Source organism: Caretta caretta, chromosome 7 (genome assembly GCF_965140235.1).
Source record: "Caretta caretta isolate rCarCar2 chromosome 7, rCarCar1.hap1, whole genome shotgun sequence".
Lineage (NCBI taxonomy): Eukaryota > Metazoa > Chordata > Testudines > Cheloniidae > Caretta > Caretta caretta.
Genome location: NC_134212.1, coordinates 94,704,313 through 94,726,387, shown reverse-complemented (window position 1 = coordinate 94,726,387; position 22,075 = coordinate 94,704,313). Strand labels below are relative to the sequence as shown.

Below are 22,075 nucleotides of genomic sequence, written 5' to 3'. Positions count from 1 at the left end.
TTAGTTCACATTCGTTATTGTATGTGTGTCTCCTGTGTTCTAGAGGCAATAAACTTGTTGAAAATGCATGCACAAACAGCAGAATAGCTGCAAACATGCCAAATATCCATCAAATGCACTATTTCGTGGTTTGAAGATAAATGGAGGAAACTTCCCCTAGATTAAGCAAATACATTTTGTGGTTTATACTGCATAAGCACTATGCTGCTTTTGGATTTTTAAACCAAAATACAAGCACCACTTAGCCAAACCTGATTCATATCCTTGCCGATGAGAGAAATGTATTCTTAAATCTTGTCTTTTAGGCCCTTTAATGTGTCGGAGCGCAAAGCAAACGCCCATGCTGTTGTAGATTGTGACCATGCAAGAAAGGAAGTTAGCGTCCGTACTGGAGGAGTAACTGATAAAACAGCAAGGAAGACTTACACGTTTGATATGGTAACTGTTCGTTGAGTCACTGATTTCTAAATAATCAGTCATGGAATTGAAATATGTGCTAACCTCAGCTGGTGAAACACATCAGAGTGTAGCTAAATGTGATCTACTGACTTTGCCTCAACAGGTCTTCGGAGCTCAAGCAAAACAAATTGAGGTGTACCGGAATGTTGTCTGTCCTATTTTGGATGAAGTTATTATGGGATACAACTGTACCGTGTTTGCGTAAGTGCCCCAAACTACTTTCTTAACATGTAACTTCAGTTTCAAGTATATACTTTTAATCTTCAAATTCTGCCACACAGTTATGGCCAAACTGGTACAGGAAAAACCTTCACAATGGAAGGGGAGAGATCACCTAATGAAGAATATACATGGGAAGAGGTAAATCTGACCTCCTATTAAAACCTCGTTAGCTGAATTGTAATTCAATGCAAGTATATTGTAGAAGACTTAGCTGTAGCTAATGAAAATTTGGTTGGAATTGGTCTTTTGCAAGTACTCTAAAGCTCTCATTTCACACTCACCTACTCTAACATTAAGAGTTTACCATTAACCATCTTTTTTTAAAATTATAAATATTCTCTTAGATAAACCTGATTTTGTTTCAAACCTATCTGCAAGCTCTGAAAATTATCCTATGAAAAATGGTCTATTTGTGTCAGACTCTAATCTTTAAAACAAGTTATGTTGATTTCCCTAAACTTAATTCTCCTCTTTATTCCCACCGTCCCTTTGGTCTTTTCTTGGCACTGGTATTTAATAAACTCATCTGTGCTTTAATTATAGGATCCACTTGCTGGTATAATCCCCCGTACACTGCATCAAATATTTGAAAAACTTTCAGACAATGGTACGGAATTTTCTGTGAAAGTCTCCCTGTTGGAAATCTACAACGAGGAGCTTTTTGATCTTTTGAATCCGTCCCCTGATGTAGGGGAAAGACTGCAAATGTTTGATGATCCCCGTAACAAGGTACAAATCTGAATTCTAAAACTTAAGTGGGGCTCTTGGAATGACTAAATAAAGATGTGTAACATAAAATCCCGTCTTGACAGAGGGGTGTGATTATCAAAGGATTGGAAGAAATAACTGTGCACAACAAGGATGAAGTGTATCAGATTTTGGAAAGAGGAGCAGCGAAAAGAACAACTGCAGCTACTTACATGAATGCATACTCTAGGTACAAAACTTTCCTCTTATAAGATTTAATATTTTTGATGTAACAAACCTGGTGTGACCAAAACAGTCAAAGATTTTGAAATTACACTGAACCCTGCTTGAGCTTGTGGTCCCCATATTAGTTTAGGCTCTCAAGATTAGGGCTCTACTGTGGCTTTGTAAGTCACGCCTCTATCATCCTGCAAAATTTGGAGAGTACAGCACAACACAGGCACACCTGGAAGCATTCTGCTTTTGGTAGACACAGGCAGACAAAATGCCTGCGGGGTCATATGCCTGGAAGCAGCTCTTTTTGGGGGGCTGTTTCTAGACGAGGCCTCCTCACTCACTCATGATGTCCAGAGATGCAAGATATTCTGATCTTGTTTGGCTGCTGCTACTTTGTAAGAATATCAATCTGCTCTAAGTCTAAGGGCATCAGGATCATTACTTTATATCTAAATTTCCCATAGTTCCAATTGGTTTGTAGGAGTATAATTTTTGTTCTGCTTGTGTGTTTCTATGCATTGTGAAATCTACATGTTCTCAGTCGGAAGCATCTGCATATTTGTGGTGCATCCAGTGTTTATTGCATATCCCTTACCAATGTCACACTGGTGGTGAGACTTGTAAATGGGATACTGTCAAGCTAAAGTGAGCTGTAGCTCACGAAAGCTTCTGCTCAAATAAATTGGTTAGTCTCTAAGGTGCCACAAGTCCTCCTTTTCTTTTTGTCAAGCTAAAAATAAGTCCTAAGCTCTACTAATGTCTTAGATAAAAACTGAATTTTAAATTTTTATTCCTGAATACTGCTTGCTTGTATTTACATAGCTTGGACAATAAAAATACTTTTCAGATTCTCCTGTACTGTACGTGTGTGTACCTAGTGCATTGGTTACAAACACAACAGGGCATGTTCATTTTCTTTTTTTAAAGTTTCCATAAGTTGAGTGTGTAAAAAATATTTGTAGAGTTTATTGCCTTTGTCTTCATAAATTTTTTTCCTGAAACCTAAACATTGGGCTGAATTTTCTGACACTGCCCCTTCTATGTTTTAGTATATGAGTGCTTTTCAGAGGATCTTATTTGTAAAGTGCCTATTTAGAAGCGTGCTTAGTAAAATAAGATGATGTATTAGAAAAGTGCCCATCTATTTAAAAAAAAAAAAAAATCTGTGGGCCAAACTTATCCCTGGTACAAGTCCACTGACGACAGTAGCACTTTATCAGTGATTGTCTTGCAAAAAGAAGAACAGTTGGTTTTATTGGGATGTCTGTTTTAAACTGACTGACTTATTTTGCAGTCGTTCACACTCTGTGTTTTCAGTCACCATACACATGAAAGAAACTACAATAGATGGAGAAGAGCTTGTTAAAATTGGGAAACTAAACTTGGTAAGTATCTGCATTAAACTCCAGAGTTCTATGAAGGTGACAATCCTAGAATAACAAACTAGAAGAAAAAAAAGTTTTGCCTCATTGTCTCAATTGAACAGCTGACATTAATTCACAGGAGAGGCGCTTAGGCTATGTCTACGCTGCACTTTTGTTGTTAATACTTTTGTCGGTCAGAGGTGGGGAGAGGCGCGAAACAACCCCTGACCGACAAAAGTTTTAATGACAAAAAGCACCAATGTGGATAGTGCTTTCAGTGGGAGATAGTCTACTGCCCCTTGTTGAGGGTGGTTTTATTTTGCTGGCAGGATAGCTCTCTCCTGCCTGCAAAGAGAAGCTACACTGCGTACCTTATAGCAGCACTGCTGTAGTAACACAGCTGTTCCACTGCAAGGTATGCAGTCTAGACATAGCCTTAAATGCTTTTGAACATCCTACTAGGTGTGTCTGTACCTTCTTAAAAATCTGGCCCTATGCTGTTAGACCATGCATTTTTGTGTCCTGCATAAATAATTGGTGGGTGTGACTGATTAGTATATGTCTGTATGTAGCAATACCAAATTCAGTTTGTTTTGTGAATGCTATTTTGACTGTAAATATCTGTGCCTTCATCTTGGACTGGTATTCCAGGACGTGTCAGGAGAAATACTTGCACCCAGCAGAGGACTAACAATAGAGAGCAATCTGGAGTCATTAATCTGGATGGTTTCAGAGGAACAGCCGTGTTAGTCTGTATTCGCAAAAAGAAAAGGAGTACTTGTGGCACCTTAGATACTAACCAATTTATTTGAGCATGAGCTTTCGTGAGCTACAGCTCACTTCAAAAGCTCATGCTCAAATAAATTGGTTAGTCTCTAAGGTGCCACAAGTACTCCTTTTATTAATCTGGATGGTCTTCTATTCAAATGGAAGCACTATAGGACAGCTCTGCTGTCTGTAGCCTAGGGGAACCAGGTTTACCAGATTGGATTGCATGGGCCTGTAACCAAGCAACAGATTGAGGTGTATTTCATAGAATTAAAAAAACAGGTTACGTGATTAAATTTATAGGCAAAATTTATAATACAAATTTACAATACAAACGAGGAAGTTTTTGTTTTGTTTTGGGGGGGGTTGTTTGTTTGTTTTTGTTTTTAATACAATGCACAATTAACCTGTGAAACTCACTGCTGTGGGATGTTGTGGTTGCCAAAAGTGTAACTGGGTTCATGAATTATCCAGTTCTTTTTTGGAGGATGGGCCCAACAAGGGCTATTAGCTAAGATGGTCGGGACACAAACCCATACTTGGGGTGATCCTAAATCTGTGATTATCAGAAGCCAGGAGTGGGAAATGGGGTGGATCACTCCATAAATTCCCTATTCATAATTGCCACCCTAAAGGCCTGGTACAGGCCACTGGTGGAGAAAGATGGACCATTGGTCTGACCCAGTATGGCAGCTGTTATGTTTTTATGAAGCCATTGAGCAGAATATACAATAAACACTCCTAAGTCTTAGGAAAGCTAGGTTTGTGTGCATGGTGGCATATTAATATTTTGGGAATCATTCTTTATCTTCAGCTTTATAAGATAGGAGTTGTCTGCCTTTTGCACTCTCATGGCAGTAAGTTACAGTTTTCATTTTTTTTCTCCTTTCAGGTTGATCTTGCAGGAAGTGAAAACATTGGTCGTTCTGGAGCAGTTGACAAAAGAGCTCGTGAAGCTGGAAATATCAATCAGTCTCTGCTTACTCTGGGGAGAGTTATTACTGCTCTTGTAGAAAGAGCTCCGCATATTCCATACAGGGAATCTAAACTCACTAGAATCCTGCAAGATTCTCTTGGAGGACGTACAAAAACATCTATAATTGCCACAGTTTCTCCTGCATCTGTAAATCTTGAGGTAAAGACTTGCAAGCTGATCCATCCTACATTGTCGTTAGTGGGACACTTATTCCAGCAGTCTGTAAATTATACAAAAGTTCAGATGAAGTACTAAAATCTTAAACCTTCATCTAGAGGTCATGTGTCTGTCTTTGTACTTTTATACAGGAAACTTTGAGCACTCTAGAATATGCACATAGAGCAAAGAATATCCTGAATAAGCCTGAAGTAAACCAGAAGCTGACAAAAAGAGCTCTCATTAAGGTAACTGTCCAGTATGCTTTCACAAATTGAAGGCTATTTAAATTTATTTCTGTCAGGTCAGCCAAATTGCTGAGAATTAGCATGGTTACCATTTCATCCTGTCCTGTAGGCACCTCTTTAATGATGAGTGGGGTGTTCAGTCTCAAGGATTGAATCTCCCTACTGATTCAGTTTTTGGCCCTTTTGCTGAAATTGCCAATCAGAGTACTGGTTACAGCTTTTGATGTAGATACCTGTTCACAAGGAGGCTTAGACAGCTGAACTATCAGATGGTAGCAACTAAAATCTGGCAAAATATTAACACAATAGGTGCCTCAACTCAGACACAAGCATCCCAGTGTCTCATATGGTAGATAAGTCAGTAAGGTTTGACAAACAACAGCATGTCAGATAAAATTGACCCTTAGTAAGGGAACTTTATAGGTGATTATTTTAAGATGTTAGACACTGCCTAGTTAAATTTTACTGTTGAGCACTGTCGCTTTACACCTAATCAAATGTATTTAATGAGAAGTTCTGCAATGCTGTAACTGCTTTCAAGATGTGAAACTAAAAGTACTAACACTTAAAACATTTTACCTTTCTTATAAAATTTTTCTTAAGGGCATGTGTAACATCTTACAGCGTTACAGCCACCTGCTAACTCAAAATCAAAGTAGAGATGTAATTTATCAAACTGGAATCTTCGGTCTTTTACAGATCATTTTTGTTACAGGAATATACAGAGGAGATTGAACGCCTGAAACGAGATCTTGCTGTTGCACGAGAGAAAAATGGAATCTACATTTCTGCTGAAAACTATGAGTGAGTCCTTGACTATTGCAAAACCTGTTGTGTCAAGCATAGCAACCACATCCTCAAATGTAACATAATTTATAGGAGCATTTGTACCTGTAAGAACTGCAGCTAGTACAAAGTCAGTCTCTCTAAACCAGTAGTCTCCCAAACTTTTCAGGGTTGCAACCCCACCCCCGCTTACCCCTGTCTGCGCCCCAAGGGCAGAGGGTGGGGGTGGGGTTGGGAGCGCAGCCAAGGCTGGGGCCGGGAGCAGAGCAGAGCCGCAGCTGGGCCACAGTGGAGGCTAGCAGCCGGGCCCATGGCCGGATGTGGCTCTGCTCCCAGCCTCGGCTTCAGGAATGGAGCTGTGGCTGGGGGCAGGTGCGGAGCTGAGGCTAGGGGCAGGTGTGGAGATGGGTGGTGGGGCCAGGAGCCAGGGCTGGGGCTTGGTGGTGCTTCCTCCTCACCCCCCATAGAGGCTGGCCCAGACCCTCAAACGTTTCTCTGCGCCCACCTACTGGGGGCATGCCTCACAGTTTGGGGACTTCTGCTCTAAACTCTTATCTGCCTCAGAATACCTGTGAGTGCATTGGTCAATAAATAAAGCATCTGAAAGAAGAAACACAAGGTTCTTCATGTACATTATACTGTCTAAATCAAACTGGCATCAATCTTTGTTGCATTTGAATGAATAATACTTATTATGGATGTATTAGCAGGACTGTTGTAAGCAAGACATGAGAAGTAATTCTTCCACTCTACTCCACACTGATTAGGCCTCAGGTGGAGCATTGTGTCCAGTTCTGGGTGCCACATTTGTGGAAAGATGTGGACAAACTGGAGAAAGTCCAGAGAAGAACAACAAAAATGATTAAAGGTCTAGAAAATACGACCTATCAGGAAAGATTGAAAAAATTGGGTTTGTTTAGTCTGGAGAAGAGAAGACTGAGAGGGGACATAACAGTTTTCAAGTACATAAAAGTTGATACAAGGAAGAGGGCGAAAAATTATTTTCCTTAACATCTAAGGAGAGGACAAGAAGCAATGGGCTTAAACTGCAGCAAGGGCAGTTTAGGTGGGACGTTAGGAAAAACTTCCTAACTATCAGGGTGGTTAAGCACTAGAATAAATCCCCTAGGAACATTTGTGTAATCTCTATCATTGGAGATTTTTAAAAGCAGATTAGACAAACAGCTGTCATGGATGGTCTTAATACTTAGCCCTGCCATGAGTGCAGGGGACTGGACTAGATGCCCTCTTGAGGTCCCTTCCAGTGGTATGATTCTAAAGTTTATATGGAAACTAGGATAAAAGTACCATTAAAATAACCATGCAGCATGAGAAGCATTAGGTAACTATTAAATCAATCATGTTACACTTATTGTTTCAGAGCTCTTAATGGAAAAGTGACAGTTCAAGAGGAACAAATTGCGGAGTATATTGATAAAATTAGTGCCATGGAGGAAGAAGTGAAAAGAGTAAGTGAAGTCTTTTAACAATACTCGTCTGCAAACAAGAAGTTCGGGGGGACAACTAGATCAAAGGGAGGAGCTTGATGTTGTGATATTTTTAGAAACTCCAAACCTATCACTGTGAGTTTACATCTTGTAAATCTAAATTTTTCTGATGATGATTGTAGTTCTTGCATAACTGAATATGTTCAATCAGAAAAGAACAAAGGTAGAGTTGTCTGAAGCTCGGGATTTCTTGTTTGCAAGAAATTGAGATTTCAAAACTTGGTTTCCAATTTGGACCTAAACCAGTTTTTTTCTATAATTTTGACAAACTGGAGGGAAAATTATTTCAAAAGCAAATGCATGGTGTTTCTGAAACAGAATAGCCTAGTAGCTGCTGAATGAAATTGACATTCTCGTCAGTTTTGCCACTGCCAAGGAGCTCCCAGGGCTGCTCTGGAGCACATATCCTGGCAGCCTATCCCAGGACCTCCAGGCTCCTGACTGAATGTTTTGTAGCCTGGAAGTTCTGAGAACCCCAGTCAAGTCAGATTTCTTATGGCTCCCTGGTGTGTAGCTGGGATCCTAGATTCTGGAAGCCCTGGCAAGGTGGGGTTGCCCTATAGCTGTGGTCCCTTGAAGCCCAGGTGAGTTGGAAGGGAACCAGACAAGTTTCCTAAAGAAAACCTGCCTGGCCAACAGGGTTCTGATGGAGCACTGTCTGAGATTCAACAAAAGTTCGTCTAACCAGTCTCAATTTTGCAATACACTTTGGTTCCAGCAAACTGGCATTTTGTGACCAGCTCTAAACAAAGGCTGTTTGTATACCAATGGTACTTTAGGGAGCTTAGTCAGAGTGTGCTTAGTCAGTTTGTGAAGCTGAAGCTAAACTTCAAACCTCCTAATCAAAAATAATTGTTTGAAAGGGAAATCCAATGCCTAACTCCTTAATAAGAGTGGCTTTTCACTTTGGTAACTTATAACAGCATAATGCAATATTACACTTGGTTCTTAAGCTTGCCTTAGCTTAAAATTGCCCTGATGGACTTTCAACAAAAAATTGGACTCTTAAAATGTTCTTTTCTGGATGGATTAGCATTTACTTTTCAGCGTTTGCGTGAGAAAAGGTGACTTTTCATTGCACATGTACGATAGGCTAAATCTGAGAATAAGAAACATTATTTTCCAAGATTTGGAACTACAAAGCTATCAAATGTTGATGTTACAAGTCTTGCCTTTAGCTAAATTAAGTAATATTAATTGAATCTTTTTCCTCCAGGTATTTGGTTAGGCTGATTTTAATGGGAGAACCCTAAGTGGATGTAATTATTCTGCAGAACTTTTCCTTGTGATTAATCATGTTTTCTTGTTCTGGAGAAAAGTGTCATTGGTACTTGTTTTGAGACATATTCAAGTTTAGTGTACAAGGTCTCAAATATCAAACATACTGCTTAGAACTGAGGCTGCATTTGTAATTGACCAGTCATCTGATAATTTGGCATAAGTCACATTGTTGGGGGAGAAGATATTCTTCCTAATGAATATATAATTTGGAAGTATGACTAAATTGCTCTTCAGATTTCTGAAAAGCAGTATCTCCTCATTAACTGCATTATTTCAATTGCACTTTAGGTCACTGAGCTGTTCATGGCTAATAAAAATGAACTTGAACAATGCAAAACGGATCTGCAGATCACGGCAAGAGAACTGGAAGACACTCAGAAAAACTTGCAAGAAACCAAGATTCATCTTGAGGAGGAAGAATATGTGGCTTCAGCTTTGGAGAACACTGAAGAAAAACTTCATGGCACAGCTAGCAAGGTTATTGCATTTCTGATAACTAATTGCAACTCTAAGCAATTCTATCGATAATATGCCTAATTTTTAAGGGAATGACTTGTGAAAACTGTACTGGTAAAGTATCTTGCAAGCTGATCTTAAAACTGAAAACTGGAACAGACTTATGAACTGACCCACTCCACAGTGATGGGGAGGGGACATCACTTGAGATGACAAGTTTGTTTGTGACAGTTTGATGGTTGACTATTCACTAACCAGCATGCTGCCTTCCTCAAAGTCATCCTGCCCTAAAAGCTCTGAGCTCCAGTGTTGTCCAGTCTGCATCACCCCAGATGCAGTGAACCAGCAAATGCTTATTCTACATGGCAACTTCCTGCACCCATCGCACCTCCGCTTCAGGGGGAGGGATCCCTGTACAGGGAGCTGCTCCCCCATCAGCCCAACCGCCATGCATCCAGACGCCCACATACTCAGACCCTCCTGCTGAGCCTCACCCCCACCCCGCCCCGATGAGCCCCACTCCCCCTGCACCTGGACCACCCTGATGAGCCACCCGCATTTGGATCCCCCCCCACCGAGCCTCAACCAGCTGCACCTGTATCCCCACTGAGCCCCACTCCCACAGCATTTAGACCCCACCCTGATGATCCCCAACCACCTTCACTTGGACCCCCCTGCTGAGTTTCATTACCGTTACACCCAGAACCCCCCAACAAGTCCCTGTGCATCCAGATCCCCAATTGAGTTGCCCGCATCCAGATTGCCACACACAGAGCCCTCTCAACCCACACCTGGATCCCCCCACACTATGCTCCTCCACACTTGGATCCTGCCTTGCTGAGCCTGCCTGCCCACACTTGCTGCACCTGGCACAGAGAGGCAGGGCCCTGGGGTGTTTCTGGGGCAGGTCTGGTCCTTGCTCTGTGTCAGGGTTGGGTGCAGCCTCACCGCTGAGTTCATGTCCGGGAGGGGGAAGCTGCACAGTGATCTCCCACCTCTGTGCAGCCAGTGGCCTGTGCTCCCCAATGCCGTGGTGGAGCCTCCACATTTATTTGACAAATAAAATTTGCAGAATTTTAAAATATTGTGCGCAGAATTTTTGGGTTTTTTTGGTGCAGAATTTTTACGTTTTTGGCGCAGAATGCCCTCAGGAGTAATTGGCAGGCAAAATACATTGTCAAATTCTATATTATTCACTGCAAAAGTAGTGGGAAACCACCTAAATGTCAGAGTCCTAGTCATCCATGTATTTACACTTCAGAGAGGGGATGCCACCATGCTCCTTCACTTCCTATTGTCTTATTTTGGGGACATTGGTTGCTGGGATGTTAACGCCTTGGTGTGTCTCTTCTCGAAGTTGGTAAGAGTAAACAATGTCTTGTGTGCAATTTTCTGAATGCCTGAGCACCTGATCATAATTTATACAAGGATTAAGAAATTAACTGTAGTGATATACTAAGCATGTTAATGTAAACTCTTGGCTTCCCTTCTCTAGGGATGCAACTCCTACTTTAAACAATATGTTTAAGTTTTCGTCATCTAAGTTAAACAAAGACTATAGTACACCCTTCGGTTATGTTTTGAGGCTGAAGGTGGTTCATCTGAAGATTGACATTGTAACTTTTTTTTTTTTAGTTGCTTAGTACGGTTGAAGAAACAACAAAAGATGTGTCTGGTCTCCATGCAAAACTAGATCGTAAAAAAGTAGTTGATCAACACAATGCAGAAGTCCAGCAGAGATTTGCAGGACACATGAATGCTCTGTTTAGCAAAATACAAGATTCTGTTAATGAGAACAGTTTGAAACAGCAACAAATGATAGAATCTTACACTAATTTAGTTGGTAAGTGTAACAAATTTATATCAGTCTATCTTCTGACTGCTAACATGAACTCTGTGCTGCAGAAATACCAAAGATTTTCCTAAAATTGATATGGCATGACATAAGGACCAGGCTTTACCTAAAATACTAGAGCTGAATTTTGTCACACCAATGGTAGTTCAAGTTGAGCAGTCATACCCGTATAGTAAAGGTTATGCCCAAACGTCCGCTTCAGTTTGCTGTGTTGTAGGCAACACTTGTGACTGATGAGAGGTACTGTTTCTGGCCAGGACAAACTGTTCTTATCCTAGGTTTCAGAGTAGCAGCCATGTTAGTCTGTATTCGCAAAAAGAAAAGGAGTACTTGTGGCACCTTAGAGACTAACAAATTTATTTGAGCATAAGCTTTCGTGAGCTACAGCTCACTTCATCGGATGCATGCAGTGGAAAATACGGTGGGGAGATTGTATATACACAGAGAACATGAAACAATGGGTGTTACCATACACACTGTAATGAGAGTGATCAGGTAGGGTGAGCTCTTACCAGCAGGAGAGAGAAAAAAAAACCTTTTGTAGTGATGATCAAGGTGAGCCATTTCCAGCAGTTGACAAGAACGTGTGAGGAACAGTGGCAGGGGGAATAAACATGGGGAAATAATTTTACTTTGTGTAATGACACATCCACTCCCAGTCTTTATTCAAGCCGAATGTAATGGTGTCCAGTTTGCAAATTAATTCCAATTCAGCAGTCTCTCGTTGGAGTCTGTTTTTGAAGTTTTTTTGTTGAAGAATTGCCACTTTTAGGTCTGTAATCAAGTGACCAGAGAGATGAAGTGTTCTGCAACTGGTTTTTTAATGTTATAATCCTTGACGTCTGATTTGTGTCCATTTATTCTTTTACGTAGAGACTGTCCGATTTGGCCAATGTACATGGCAGAGGGACATTGCTGGCACATGATGGCACATGATCACATTGGTAAATGTGCAGGTGAACGAGCCTCTGATATTGTGGCTGATGTGATTAGGCCCTATGATGGTGTCCCTTGAATAGATATGTGGACACAGTTGGCAACGAGCTTTGTTGCAAGGATAGGTTCCTGGGTTAGTGTTTTTGTTGTTTCAGAGTAGCAGCCATGTTAGTCTGTGTCCGCAAAAAGAAAGAGTACTTGTGGAACCTTAGAGACTAACAAATTTATTATTCGACCCCTGAGCATGCTCAAATAAATTTGTTAGTCTCTAAGGTACCACAAGTACTCCTATTCTTTTTGTTTTTGTTGTGTGGTGTGTGGTTGCTGGTGAGTATTTGCTTCAGGTTGGGGGGCTGTCTGTAAGCAAGGACTGGCCTGTCTCCCAAGATCTGTGAGAGTGATGGGTCGTCCTAGTACCACATTATTAGCGTATCCTAACATGAACCCTTATCCTCTGATGGTGTAGGACTCTTGGGGAAACTTTACAAAGTTTGTAATGTTCTGTTTACCTTTGTAGGTGACCTTCTGTCTGCCAGCTCTTCAACCACTAATGTTATTGCATCAGCTGTATCTTCATCTTTTGCCTCTGTTGTGGAAATGCTGTCTGCTGAAACTTCTTGGGTTTCTGAAAAAATACTAGAACAGGAGACTCAATCAGTAAAAAATAAAGCTGAGTTGAAGAGATTGATGGTTAGTTAATCTAGATGCTCTTGAGTTATTTTGGGGATATGGATCTTTCCTACTCTTAAAGGGCCTCCATAAACTTGGTCTAGTCAATTTAATAAAAATAACTTTCAATTCAGTAGCTGTCTCAGAGCCCTCAGTTGCATGGTTACTGAATCTATAAAGCTTGAAGTAAGATGATGGGGGGGGCAGTCACACCTGGGTCATTGTTGCAGGCTTTTTAGAAGTAGGTTGGTATTGGCTTATATTCTGTTCACATGTTCAAGGCTATCTTCCCAAACAGAAGGTCTGGAAACTTTTCTTTGTAATGATCGTTGAGATTCTGGACACAATTCTACAGCAAGGGAGATTCTGGAGCAAATTTTGCAATTGCAGAACACACAGGGCCCTGAATATATTCAAATGAGTCTGAATAATCTCTTGCAGACTTGAACTGAGGAGCTGTCTGGTATTTAATTTTTTTTCCCCACCATCCTTTCTAGGAAGAGCATAAATCTGGAATGGAAAGAGCGTTAAGTAGTCTGGTACCTATGGTAGAATTTGTATTGGGAGTAAACAGCCAGTTTCAGAATAACATCAAGACCTACTCAGCTGTGGCAGAAAAGGTAAATGCATGGATATTTTGCTTTCACACAGACTTCTTGCTGTGCTCTTTAGTTCACTTAGCTTACTGACCACTTTCTCAATAACTCTTCCCAGGGTTCTCATCTCAGTCTCCATCTTTGATCTGGCCTTGCCCATCTGCATACTCCGCCCCATGGGTTCATCTGTTACCTCTCTGACTTCCAGATCTTCTTTTCCATTAGTGACCTCTTCATTTGTGTGCTCATGTATTCCCCTCATCAGTACAATCTCAATTGTCCAAATGTCAAAGTTTGGCTCCTCAAGGTTTTAGATAAAAGAAAGGACCACTGCTTAAACCTCCCCCTCTCATTTATTTTGCCTGCAGTTTATCCAAAATGCTCTTCTTCATTTGTTCTGACCGCATCTCCCCTGTCTAGAGCATCTATACTGGCTTGCTATCTTCCTCAGTGTGTAGTTTATGTTCTAACTTTTGAAGAATTCTAGTGCATTTTGCTGTTGTCCTGCCCAAGCATCTCCTCTTTTGTCCTCATTCTACTGTGCTCTGTTTCACACCATTCCTTATGTTTAGAACAGCCTCTTGCCTAATATACCAACCTCCCTTCTTTAATTTCAAACTTCTGCAAAGCCTACCTGCAACAACTGTCATACGGTTGTCCACCATACTTGATTCAGTAGTGCCTTTAAACTGCAAGCTCTTCAGGGTATAGAGATTCTGTATAGGTATAACCAGTGTATGGTCATGGCACTGGGTTTATGAAAACTTCCACTTTTAACTACCATAATTCATGGCTTCCTTATCTAACCTTCATGTAATTTATTTCCCTCTAAAGATGGAAGGACATAAAGAGGAAACAAACACCTTCTTTACAAAACACTGTCTCGCTCTGAATAAATTACAGGAAGATATAGCCAGTGTTCTGGCTCAACTTCAGAATGACTGTGAGAGTTTAAAGGAAGAAGCAGAGCTGGCAAAGCTGGCACTTACAGAGGTATTACCCTTTTCTTTGAACAAGAAGATGGAATTAAGCATTTTGTACCTGGTGTTTTTCATCTGGCTTGACTTAAACTCATCTGTAGTAGATCTTCATACTTGGTTCATCAGTCAGTACTAGGACCATTGTTTCCCATTCATTTAATTTGCTTGTCCTATTTCTGTTAATCAGCCTCCGTTGTGATGCTTTCTCTAGCTTTGTGGGGGAAGTGGAAATATCACGTCTGCTCCTGGAGTGACCTATAGCTGTTGCTAAACTGTTGCTCACAACACACTCCAAAATCTAAGTGAATCTATTGCTTACATCTTTCCTGAGCACAACTGGTGGTTATGGCTTTAAAATATATTCTACTTTTTGGTGTGCTATATAATACCTTACATAAGGAGTCTATTACATTTAATTTATTAATGTTGAAAGTGCTAATGGCTTTTAGGCAGGTAACACCCCGTCTGGTGTATAACTCTGCATTTTTCTTAATAGGGCACAACCCAACTCATGGCTTCTTTTCAAAGCCAGCTGAATTTGTTGGTTCAGGAAACTCAGCAGAATTTAAGTGGTGTATCTAAAAAGGGTGGAAACTTGAAGACCACTATTGCTGTTGCCCAGGAAAATGTCCATCTGTAAGAAATATATTGTTTTTCATATACTTACAACATTGTCTTACATAGATTACCACAAATGTAGATTACCGTGCAGTAAATTCTTTTGGACAAGTCCCACCTGTTAGAGGTGGGTCCTACCACAAAATTCAGATCCTGATTCAGATTTCCCCAACATATGAGGATATTTGGACCTAACTTCTGCTCAAAGTTGAGACTTTTATGCATCTTGCAATCAAGAGGTTCCATTTTTTTCAGGAACTATACATTTGTGAGTGGTCATCAGATATGTCTGGGCATGGCTCCCTGATTACTGCTGCATGCTTACACTCAGTTCTGCAGGCAAATTAGTTTATATGAGTAGTAAATTAATCTATCACTTGAAAAATGAGCTCACCGAATGAACTAGTGGCTAGTGACTTATAGGGACCCAACTTGAGACCCTTGGAAAAGATCTGATTTTCCTAGGGAGAGTGCTTGGTACCTTCTGAAAACTGAGGTCCTTATAAGACTTGTCAAGTGGACACCCACAGTCCTTAGTCACTTTGGAAAATCTTGGCCAAAATGAATGTAATAACTTATTAAATCCCGCAGTAATACTAGATCAGTGGTCTCCAACCTTTTTACGTCCAGGATCTACCTCGCCCCTTCCCCAAGGGCCCGTCCCGCTCACTCCATTCCCCCCTGCCCCATCGCTCACTCTCCTACACCCTCACTCACTTTCACAGGTTGGGTGCGGGCTCTGGGCTGGGGCTGAGGGGTGCGCAGTATGGGAGAGGGCTCTGGGCTGAGCCTGGGGCAGGGGGTTGGGGTGCAGGAGGGGGTGAGGGGTGCAAGCTCTGGGAGGGGGCTCAGTGCTGGGGCAGAGTGTTTGGGTGCAGGGGGGTTCAGGGCTGGGGCTTGGGGTGCACAAGGAGGTATGGAATGCTGGCTCTGGGAGGGGGCTCAGGGCTGGGGCTTGGCATGCAGGAGGGGATATGGGGTGCAGCCTCCCGCCAGGCAGCTCTTACCTCCAGCGGCTACCGGTCGGTGGCACAATGTGGTTGCCACTAAGGCAGGCTCCCTGCCTACCCCGGCCCCACGCTGCTCCCAGAAGGGGCCAACGAGCCCCTGTGGCTCCTGGGAGGGGGCTGGGGCACGTAGTTCTGCGCACTGCCCCTCTCTGCAAGCACCACCCCACAGCTCCCTTTGGCCACAGCTCCCCGTTCCTGGCCAATGAGAGCTGCGGGGGCGGTGCTTGCAGGCAGGAGCAGCGGATGGAGGGAGACCATAGGGCTGCACTGGCCACTTCCAGGAGTGGCGTGAGGCCAGGGCAGGCAGGGAGCCTGCCTTAGCGGCAGCCCCACTGCACCACCAGAGATCACAATTGACTGGGAGATCCTCTAGGACTGACCAGTTGGTGACCACTGCACTAGATTGTGGTTAGGGAAAACTTTACTGCATAAATAGCTTAAATAGAAAGCATTCCAGTGTCATCTTATTATAATAAGATTGGATCTGGTTTACTTTGAAATTAGACTCACTGTTGCTGTCGTCAAATCATATTAAATGCATAATGTTTTTAAATCTGCATTTCCAAATCCTCTGATCTATATTATGAATCTGTTGTCCATGCAGGCAAACTACAGACCTAGTCAGTTGTACAACTTCCCACCACAACAAATACATTGCATCTTTGGATAAGTTCTCACGAGAGATCAGGAAGCTAAACAGGGAAGACGAAAAGTTGCTGAAGGAGTCCACTGAATGCTGTGAACAACTTCGCAGCACTCTCACCACAGTGTGTCAGGAGACAGATGAATGGGTTGAATCTGCAAACACTAAGATTGACTGCCTTACTGATCAACAGATATCCTCCTTCAGCAGTGAGCTGGAACAACTTCAGTGTTTGCAGAGGGTAACTGATAACTTCATAGTGTAATGAAAAGTTCTCAGTGGAGAGGACCAGAAAGTAGAATATGTGTAGATACAAATCCAAAGTCATCTGTATATCATTCTGCAGTACTATTGTTATGCTACAGGCCTCCTGATCAGGATAGAGGTTGGCTTGCCTCTCGTTTCCTGTAACATCATGTACCCAATCTTTTGATACGTGATATTAACCACGTAAGTTCCCTCTAAGCTGCGCAGTCATGCAGCTGCTTATTAAGCAGTGCTCAGGGCAGTGACAGGGAGAGATGCTTCTCCCCAAACCCTGGACCTGCCAGTGGGAGGGTTTGCATAGTGATCAAGTATAGAATATGGCTTTCAAGTGGTAGCTAACCTTTTAATTATTGTTGTTAGATTTGGCATCAGTCAGTGGGGAAAATGTTCCCCTTCAGGGTTACTGCTATTTCTGGTCCTTTATTTTTCTTCCTTCCCCATTCTTCTTTTCCCCATCTGTTTTTTCCTTCCCTGTAACAACTCTCCCATCCATGGAATTCACTCCCAATCCTTTCCCATGCCTCTGGTAAAATAAACAGTGAGCTAGTTTAATACTGACTTTTAAAGTGTCACTAGACTTCAGAATTAACACCCCAATGAGTAAATTCACAGCTAAATGTTTCAGGCTGTCTGAAGACTCAGGAAGAAAACACTGTCTATGCATACCAGGCGTCTTCATGTCTGGAAGACTTTCTTTACAACCTTAAGGGCTAAAAATGCTTTCTAAAATGTAAACTTTCTTCCTAGCCCTTTGCAGGTGTTTTATCCTACAATTGTCCAATATGCAATTATTTGCATCTTTCTTTGAAGCATTTAGTACTATTTACTTTTCAAGACTTGATCCTGAATCTGAAAAACCAGTGGTCTGATCCAGCATGGCAATGTCTGTTCCTATGACTAGCTATTGGCATCTGTTCCCAAAGGATAGCATGTACGTTCCAAGCAATGGACTATTCTAAATACTGCTCTCAAAATGAATATAAATTAGCATGGCCAAACTCTTCAATTTGAGGTCACATTTAAGTTTAGTGACACAACCTGAAATGTAACTGATTTTGCTCCACCAGTTAGGCAAGAAACCTTAGCCTTAATTTTATTGTTAATTTGGTATTCTGTCTTTCAGAATGCAAATGAAAGCTGTAATGCGTCAGTTGCTGAAGTCACAGACCAGATTAACAGACAGAAAACTGCTGAAGAGAGGTCACTGAATAGCCTCCTTGACCAGATTCAAAATGATAAGGAGATGTTCCTGGAGCAGAAACTGATACTCCATGAGGAAGCACAGTATGGATTGACTCAGGTTAATGCCTTCCTGCAGGAGGAACTTAAAGTGGATATCCCAACAGGTATTCACAGTGGGGGATGGGAAGGGGAATGATCTCACGGCAAGATACTTGAGTACAGAATTCATAAGCTAAAACTAATGGGAACATGAAGTGATTGATAGTCTTGGATTTTTTTAATATGGACAAGAGTGTCTTCAAAGAATGCTTCTTATATTTCATTTAATATGAAATCTGAGATGTAACTGAAGTGGAAGATGGAAGTGTTTAATAATTCCATTCATTTTTACATCAACTTCATTAAAGGGACAACTCCACAGAGAAAAGACTACTTGTATCCAGTGACTCTTGTGAGAACAGAACCTCGTGACCTGCTGCTTGAGCAATTGAGACGACAGCAACCAGAACTCATGGCTACATTAAATAGTGCAGCAAAGGTGGTAGAGCATGTGGATCAGGTAAACGTGAGATGGTATAAATATAAGGCTCCATTTTGTAACCACTCATTCAGAAGATATGGGATTGAACAGTTAGTGCAACACTTTAAAGGTGTTTCAGTTCAACTCTGTAAACACAGAGTTCTGGAAGCTTTTACATTCTGCATTGCACTCGTCAGGTACAATGTGAGTGTCCATGCAAAGCTCAGGAAATGCACAGGATGGGATTAAACCAAGTCTTATGTTTAAACGGTCTTTTTTGCTTGATAGTTGTGCATGTAAAGATCTATAAATATCTCAAAAGATTGTACCATATATTTTAGGGACGTAATCAAATGATTGTAAATCCCTTATGAATTTAGCCATTCATGTAAACTGGCCATTTCTGTTTTTAGGACTCATTGGAGGAAGAAGAGGTGGTGCAGGAATTTAACGAAAGTATCTTCAGTGATAAATCTTCCCTGGACACAAGTGTGTGCTGTCAAAAAAATAGTGGTATTCCCTTTTTCCAGGTAATTTCCACAAATGTTGCAGACAGATTTGGATTTGACCAGGAAGCATGGTGCCCCTTTTATAATAGGGTCAGAAGTAGTTAAATGACATGCCTTTTAATAGCACTTGTGTAACATTGTCAGTGTAGGTTTGTGACTAGACTTAGTCCTTCCGAATATCAATCTGAGACTTAATATATCTTAATTTAAAGAAGCATCCAATAAATTCCCCCCTTAAATTGAGTTTTTTCATCAAACTCAGCTGAAAGTAAGTTTTTCTTAAAACTGAAGCCGGCACAGGGGAACATCAACTCATGTATTTTAACATGAGACAGCGCAGCATTAGATTAGATATAGAACATCTACCATAATGGCTTTGCAACAGATTAGTACTCCCAACTCCACTGGGGAGGGAACTGGTAAACTTTGTTTTGTTGTTTCTTTTTATTTATTGACTAGTGTTAGCCCGTGGGCTCTTCTTGGTAAAGTATTCAGAGCTGCTCTAATTTCACCCATAATCCCTTTTGGATCAGGGCTTTGGAGCTGTGCTCCGGCTCTGCTCCAGCTCCAGGCAAAAACCTGCTGCTCCAGCTCCGGGCTCCACTCCAAAGCCCTGTTTTGGATAGTTAAAGGGCGGACTGCTTTCAAAGGCTTTGTACTGTCTAGTTATAGGATCTCTTTTAAGATGTTGAGGTCCTTGGAGGAGGGTGCGGTTTGAGAGTTGCAAAAACCTCTTAACTGACTCTAGCAAAAGAAGTATCTGGTCATGAATCACTGCAGCACTCCAGGGATTAAATACTTGTCCTGCTGAACATAACCTCTCCAATGTGACTTGGAAACTAAACAGGCAATCTTCTAGGCTGTCCATGTGGACTGCTATATCAATATTTGTTTCAGTGAGGGAGATCAAATGTTCTGAGGATTTGTTTAGTGTATCCGTAAACACCTGATAGTACATGTTTGCTTCACCTTGTTTGGGCCTATATGAAACACAAAGGGTTAAACTGGTTATTCCTTGAGGAATTCTGCACCAAAAATGTAAAAATTCTGCACACGATACTTTAAAATTCTGCGTATTTTATTTGTCAAAATAACACAAATTAATCACACTACTTTCAATTACTTTGGTAATTTATTTCAAAATACTTCTCAGCAAGTATGTCTGTAACAATCCAGACAACAAAAAAGATTCAGTAAATGTTTTTTTACAAATAGATCCTTACTTGGCATATTAATACAGAACTTTTGAATAATTCATTTAAACTGCAATACAGAAACCTATTTCCTGCATCCCTGAGAAGCCATGCAAAAGCTTAGGGGAGTCTGGGGTAATGGAGGAGCTGAGGGGGAGGGAAGTAATTGGTGGGAAGGAGTCTGGGAGTGAACCTAGAGGGTTGTTGGGTATGGGTGGAAGAAGTGTGTTCTGTGGGGAGGGATCAGGGAGGTGGGGAGCCTTTCCAATGCAGATCCAGACTGACTCCTAGCCTCTCCCATTCAGTCGGGCATATCTGTCTCTGTCCCCTTGTGTCCCTGCACCCCCCCTCCTCATCCCCAGGAGACCTTGCACCCCCACTCAGTCCCCCCATCCCCATGTGGCACTGCACCCTCACTCCCATGCAGCCCTGTGTGCCCTGCTCTGTCTGTGCTGCTTCACTCCCCCCCCATATCTCCTCACCTGGCCCCACAGGGAGGGCGCTGTGAGGAATGCAGCCTCTCCTCCTCCCTATCTGCTGCTAGATGCTATGGCCTGCTGCTCTCTGTTCTGGCACCACAGCAGCCCCTGGTGGACAAACAGCGTAACTTTAGTGCCTCTGCGGCAGAACATATTTTTTGCAGGGGACATGAATTCTGTGCGTACACAGTGACACAGAATTCCCTCGGGAATAACTGGTAACTTATCAGAAGCCTAAAGGGTACATCTAAACTTGCATACAAGAATCAGATTTAAATCTAACTGCACAACCTTTTAGACTTTTCTTTTTGATGGAATAGTAATTGTTGGTTTGCTTTCATTAGCAATAAAAGTGTGCTGTTTATAAACTTGTCTCACTATAGCTAAGGGTGCCCTCTCATTAATTATGGTAAGAACTATCTTTAAAGAAATGACTTCCAACAAATCAGTTCTTAGGCACATACAGGAATTCCTTGAGGTATCTTCTTTTTGATCTTAAGGAGAAAATCTTAATGCCTTAGGCTCGTAAGACTCTCTTGTGTCCTCAAGAATAAATCTTAACCAATGTCTTCAGAAAATTGTCCTGTATAATTTTTTATGCTTTGAGTATTGTGTGCAGAATTATGTGGCAACCAGAAAATGGAGGGTAATGTTGCATTCTTTAGCATTGTGTGTAAAGGTGTAATACTAACTGGGTACTTTTTTAAACCCTGCAGCACAAAAAGAGTGTAAAAAAGGATAAAGAGAACAAATCTACAAGCATCTTGGAGAGGTCCAAGATGGAGGAGACAACAGAACAATCTCTTCCCAAGTCTAAGCTTCCTTTAAAAGCACTGAACTAAGATATTTAATGCAGACCATTGCATTTGTAAAACTTACCTCTGATCTTCTGTTCAGTCTGTTTTCTCAACCATTTTCAGGTGCTGTATATAGTGATATATTGTTGCAAAATCAAATTTTCTAGGAAGTTGTCCTGCCTTTTTGTCTGAATTGTTTTTATACACTGTAACTTAGTTACATAGCATATGCTATAATTTAGTTATATGGCATTTACAGACTTTTAAAACTTCAAATTATGGCTCTGTAAGTTAAATAAAGACTTTTAAAATCTAAAGCTTATAATGCTAATGAGCCTTTCTCTAGCCATTTTCCCTTTCTTACAAACCAATACAACCAACAGATTTAAAACAACATGGGCAGATGGGGACAAGCTTTCCAAATCGGTCACTTCAACATTTTTTTTATTTTTATTTTAATTGACTGTAAATATTGGCATTCTGCTTTTATACCTGCCTCAGTCTGTCTCCTGTTGCTATGTAGTAGACTGGTGTCAAAGTACTGTCTTTATTATATAAGTGGATACTTCAAAGAAGCCCATCAGAATCTGCAGCACTGCTACAAATAAGCATTCCCCATATTAACAAACTTGTAAAATTTAAAAGATTACCAGATCAAAAAGCCAAAACAAAT

General features: G+C 41.3%; 1 protein-coding gene across 1 annotated transcript in view; it reads left to right on the top strand.

Annotated features, from left to right (window-relative positions):
- KIF11 (kinesin family member 11) overlaps positions 1-21,719 on the top strand; it is a 32,486-nt gene extending 10,767 nt beyond the window's left edge. Inside the window, exons 3-23 of the mRNA XM_048859577.2 lie at positions 306-438; positions 563-660; positions 741-819; positions 1,225-1,410; positions 1,494-1,618; positions 2,900-2,990; positions 4,630-4,872; positions 5,022-5,117; positions 5,833-5,921; positions 7,285-7,372; positions 8,981-9,169; positions 10,784-10,991; positions 12,457-12,629; positions 13,106-13,228; positions 14,039-14,197; positions 14,681-14,820; positions 16,417-16,696; positions 17,846-18,068; positions 18,312-18,463; positions 18,838-18,954; positions 21,322-21,719. Of these exons, the coding sequence (XP_048715534.1) occupies positions 306-438; positions 563-660; positions 741-819; positions 1,225-1,410; positions 1,494-1,618; positions 2,900-2,990; positions 4,630-4,872; positions 5,022-5,117; positions 5,833-5,921; positions 7,285-7,372; positions 8,981-9,169; positions 10,784-10,991; positions 12,457-12,629; positions 13,106-13,228; positions 14,039-14,197; positions 14,681-14,820; positions 16,417-16,696; positions 17,846-18,068; positions 18,312-18,463; positions 18,838-18,954; positions 21,322-21,447 (3,118 nt within the window). The 3' untranslated portion in view covers positions 21,448-21,719. The remainder of the gene's footprint in view (positions 1-305; positions 439-562; positions 661-740; positions 820-1,224; positions 1,411-1,493; positions 1,619-2,899; positions 2,991-4,629; positions 4,873-5,021; positions 5,118-5,832; positions 5,922-7,284; positions 7,373-8,980; positions 9,170-10,783; positions 10,992-12,456; positions 12,630-13,105; positions 13,229-14,038; positions 14,198-14,680; positions 14,821-16,416; positions 16,697-17,845; positions 18,069-18,311; positions 18,464-18,837; positions 18,955-21,321) is intronic.
- The last annotated feature ends 356 nt before the right edge of the window (positions 21,720-22,075 follow it).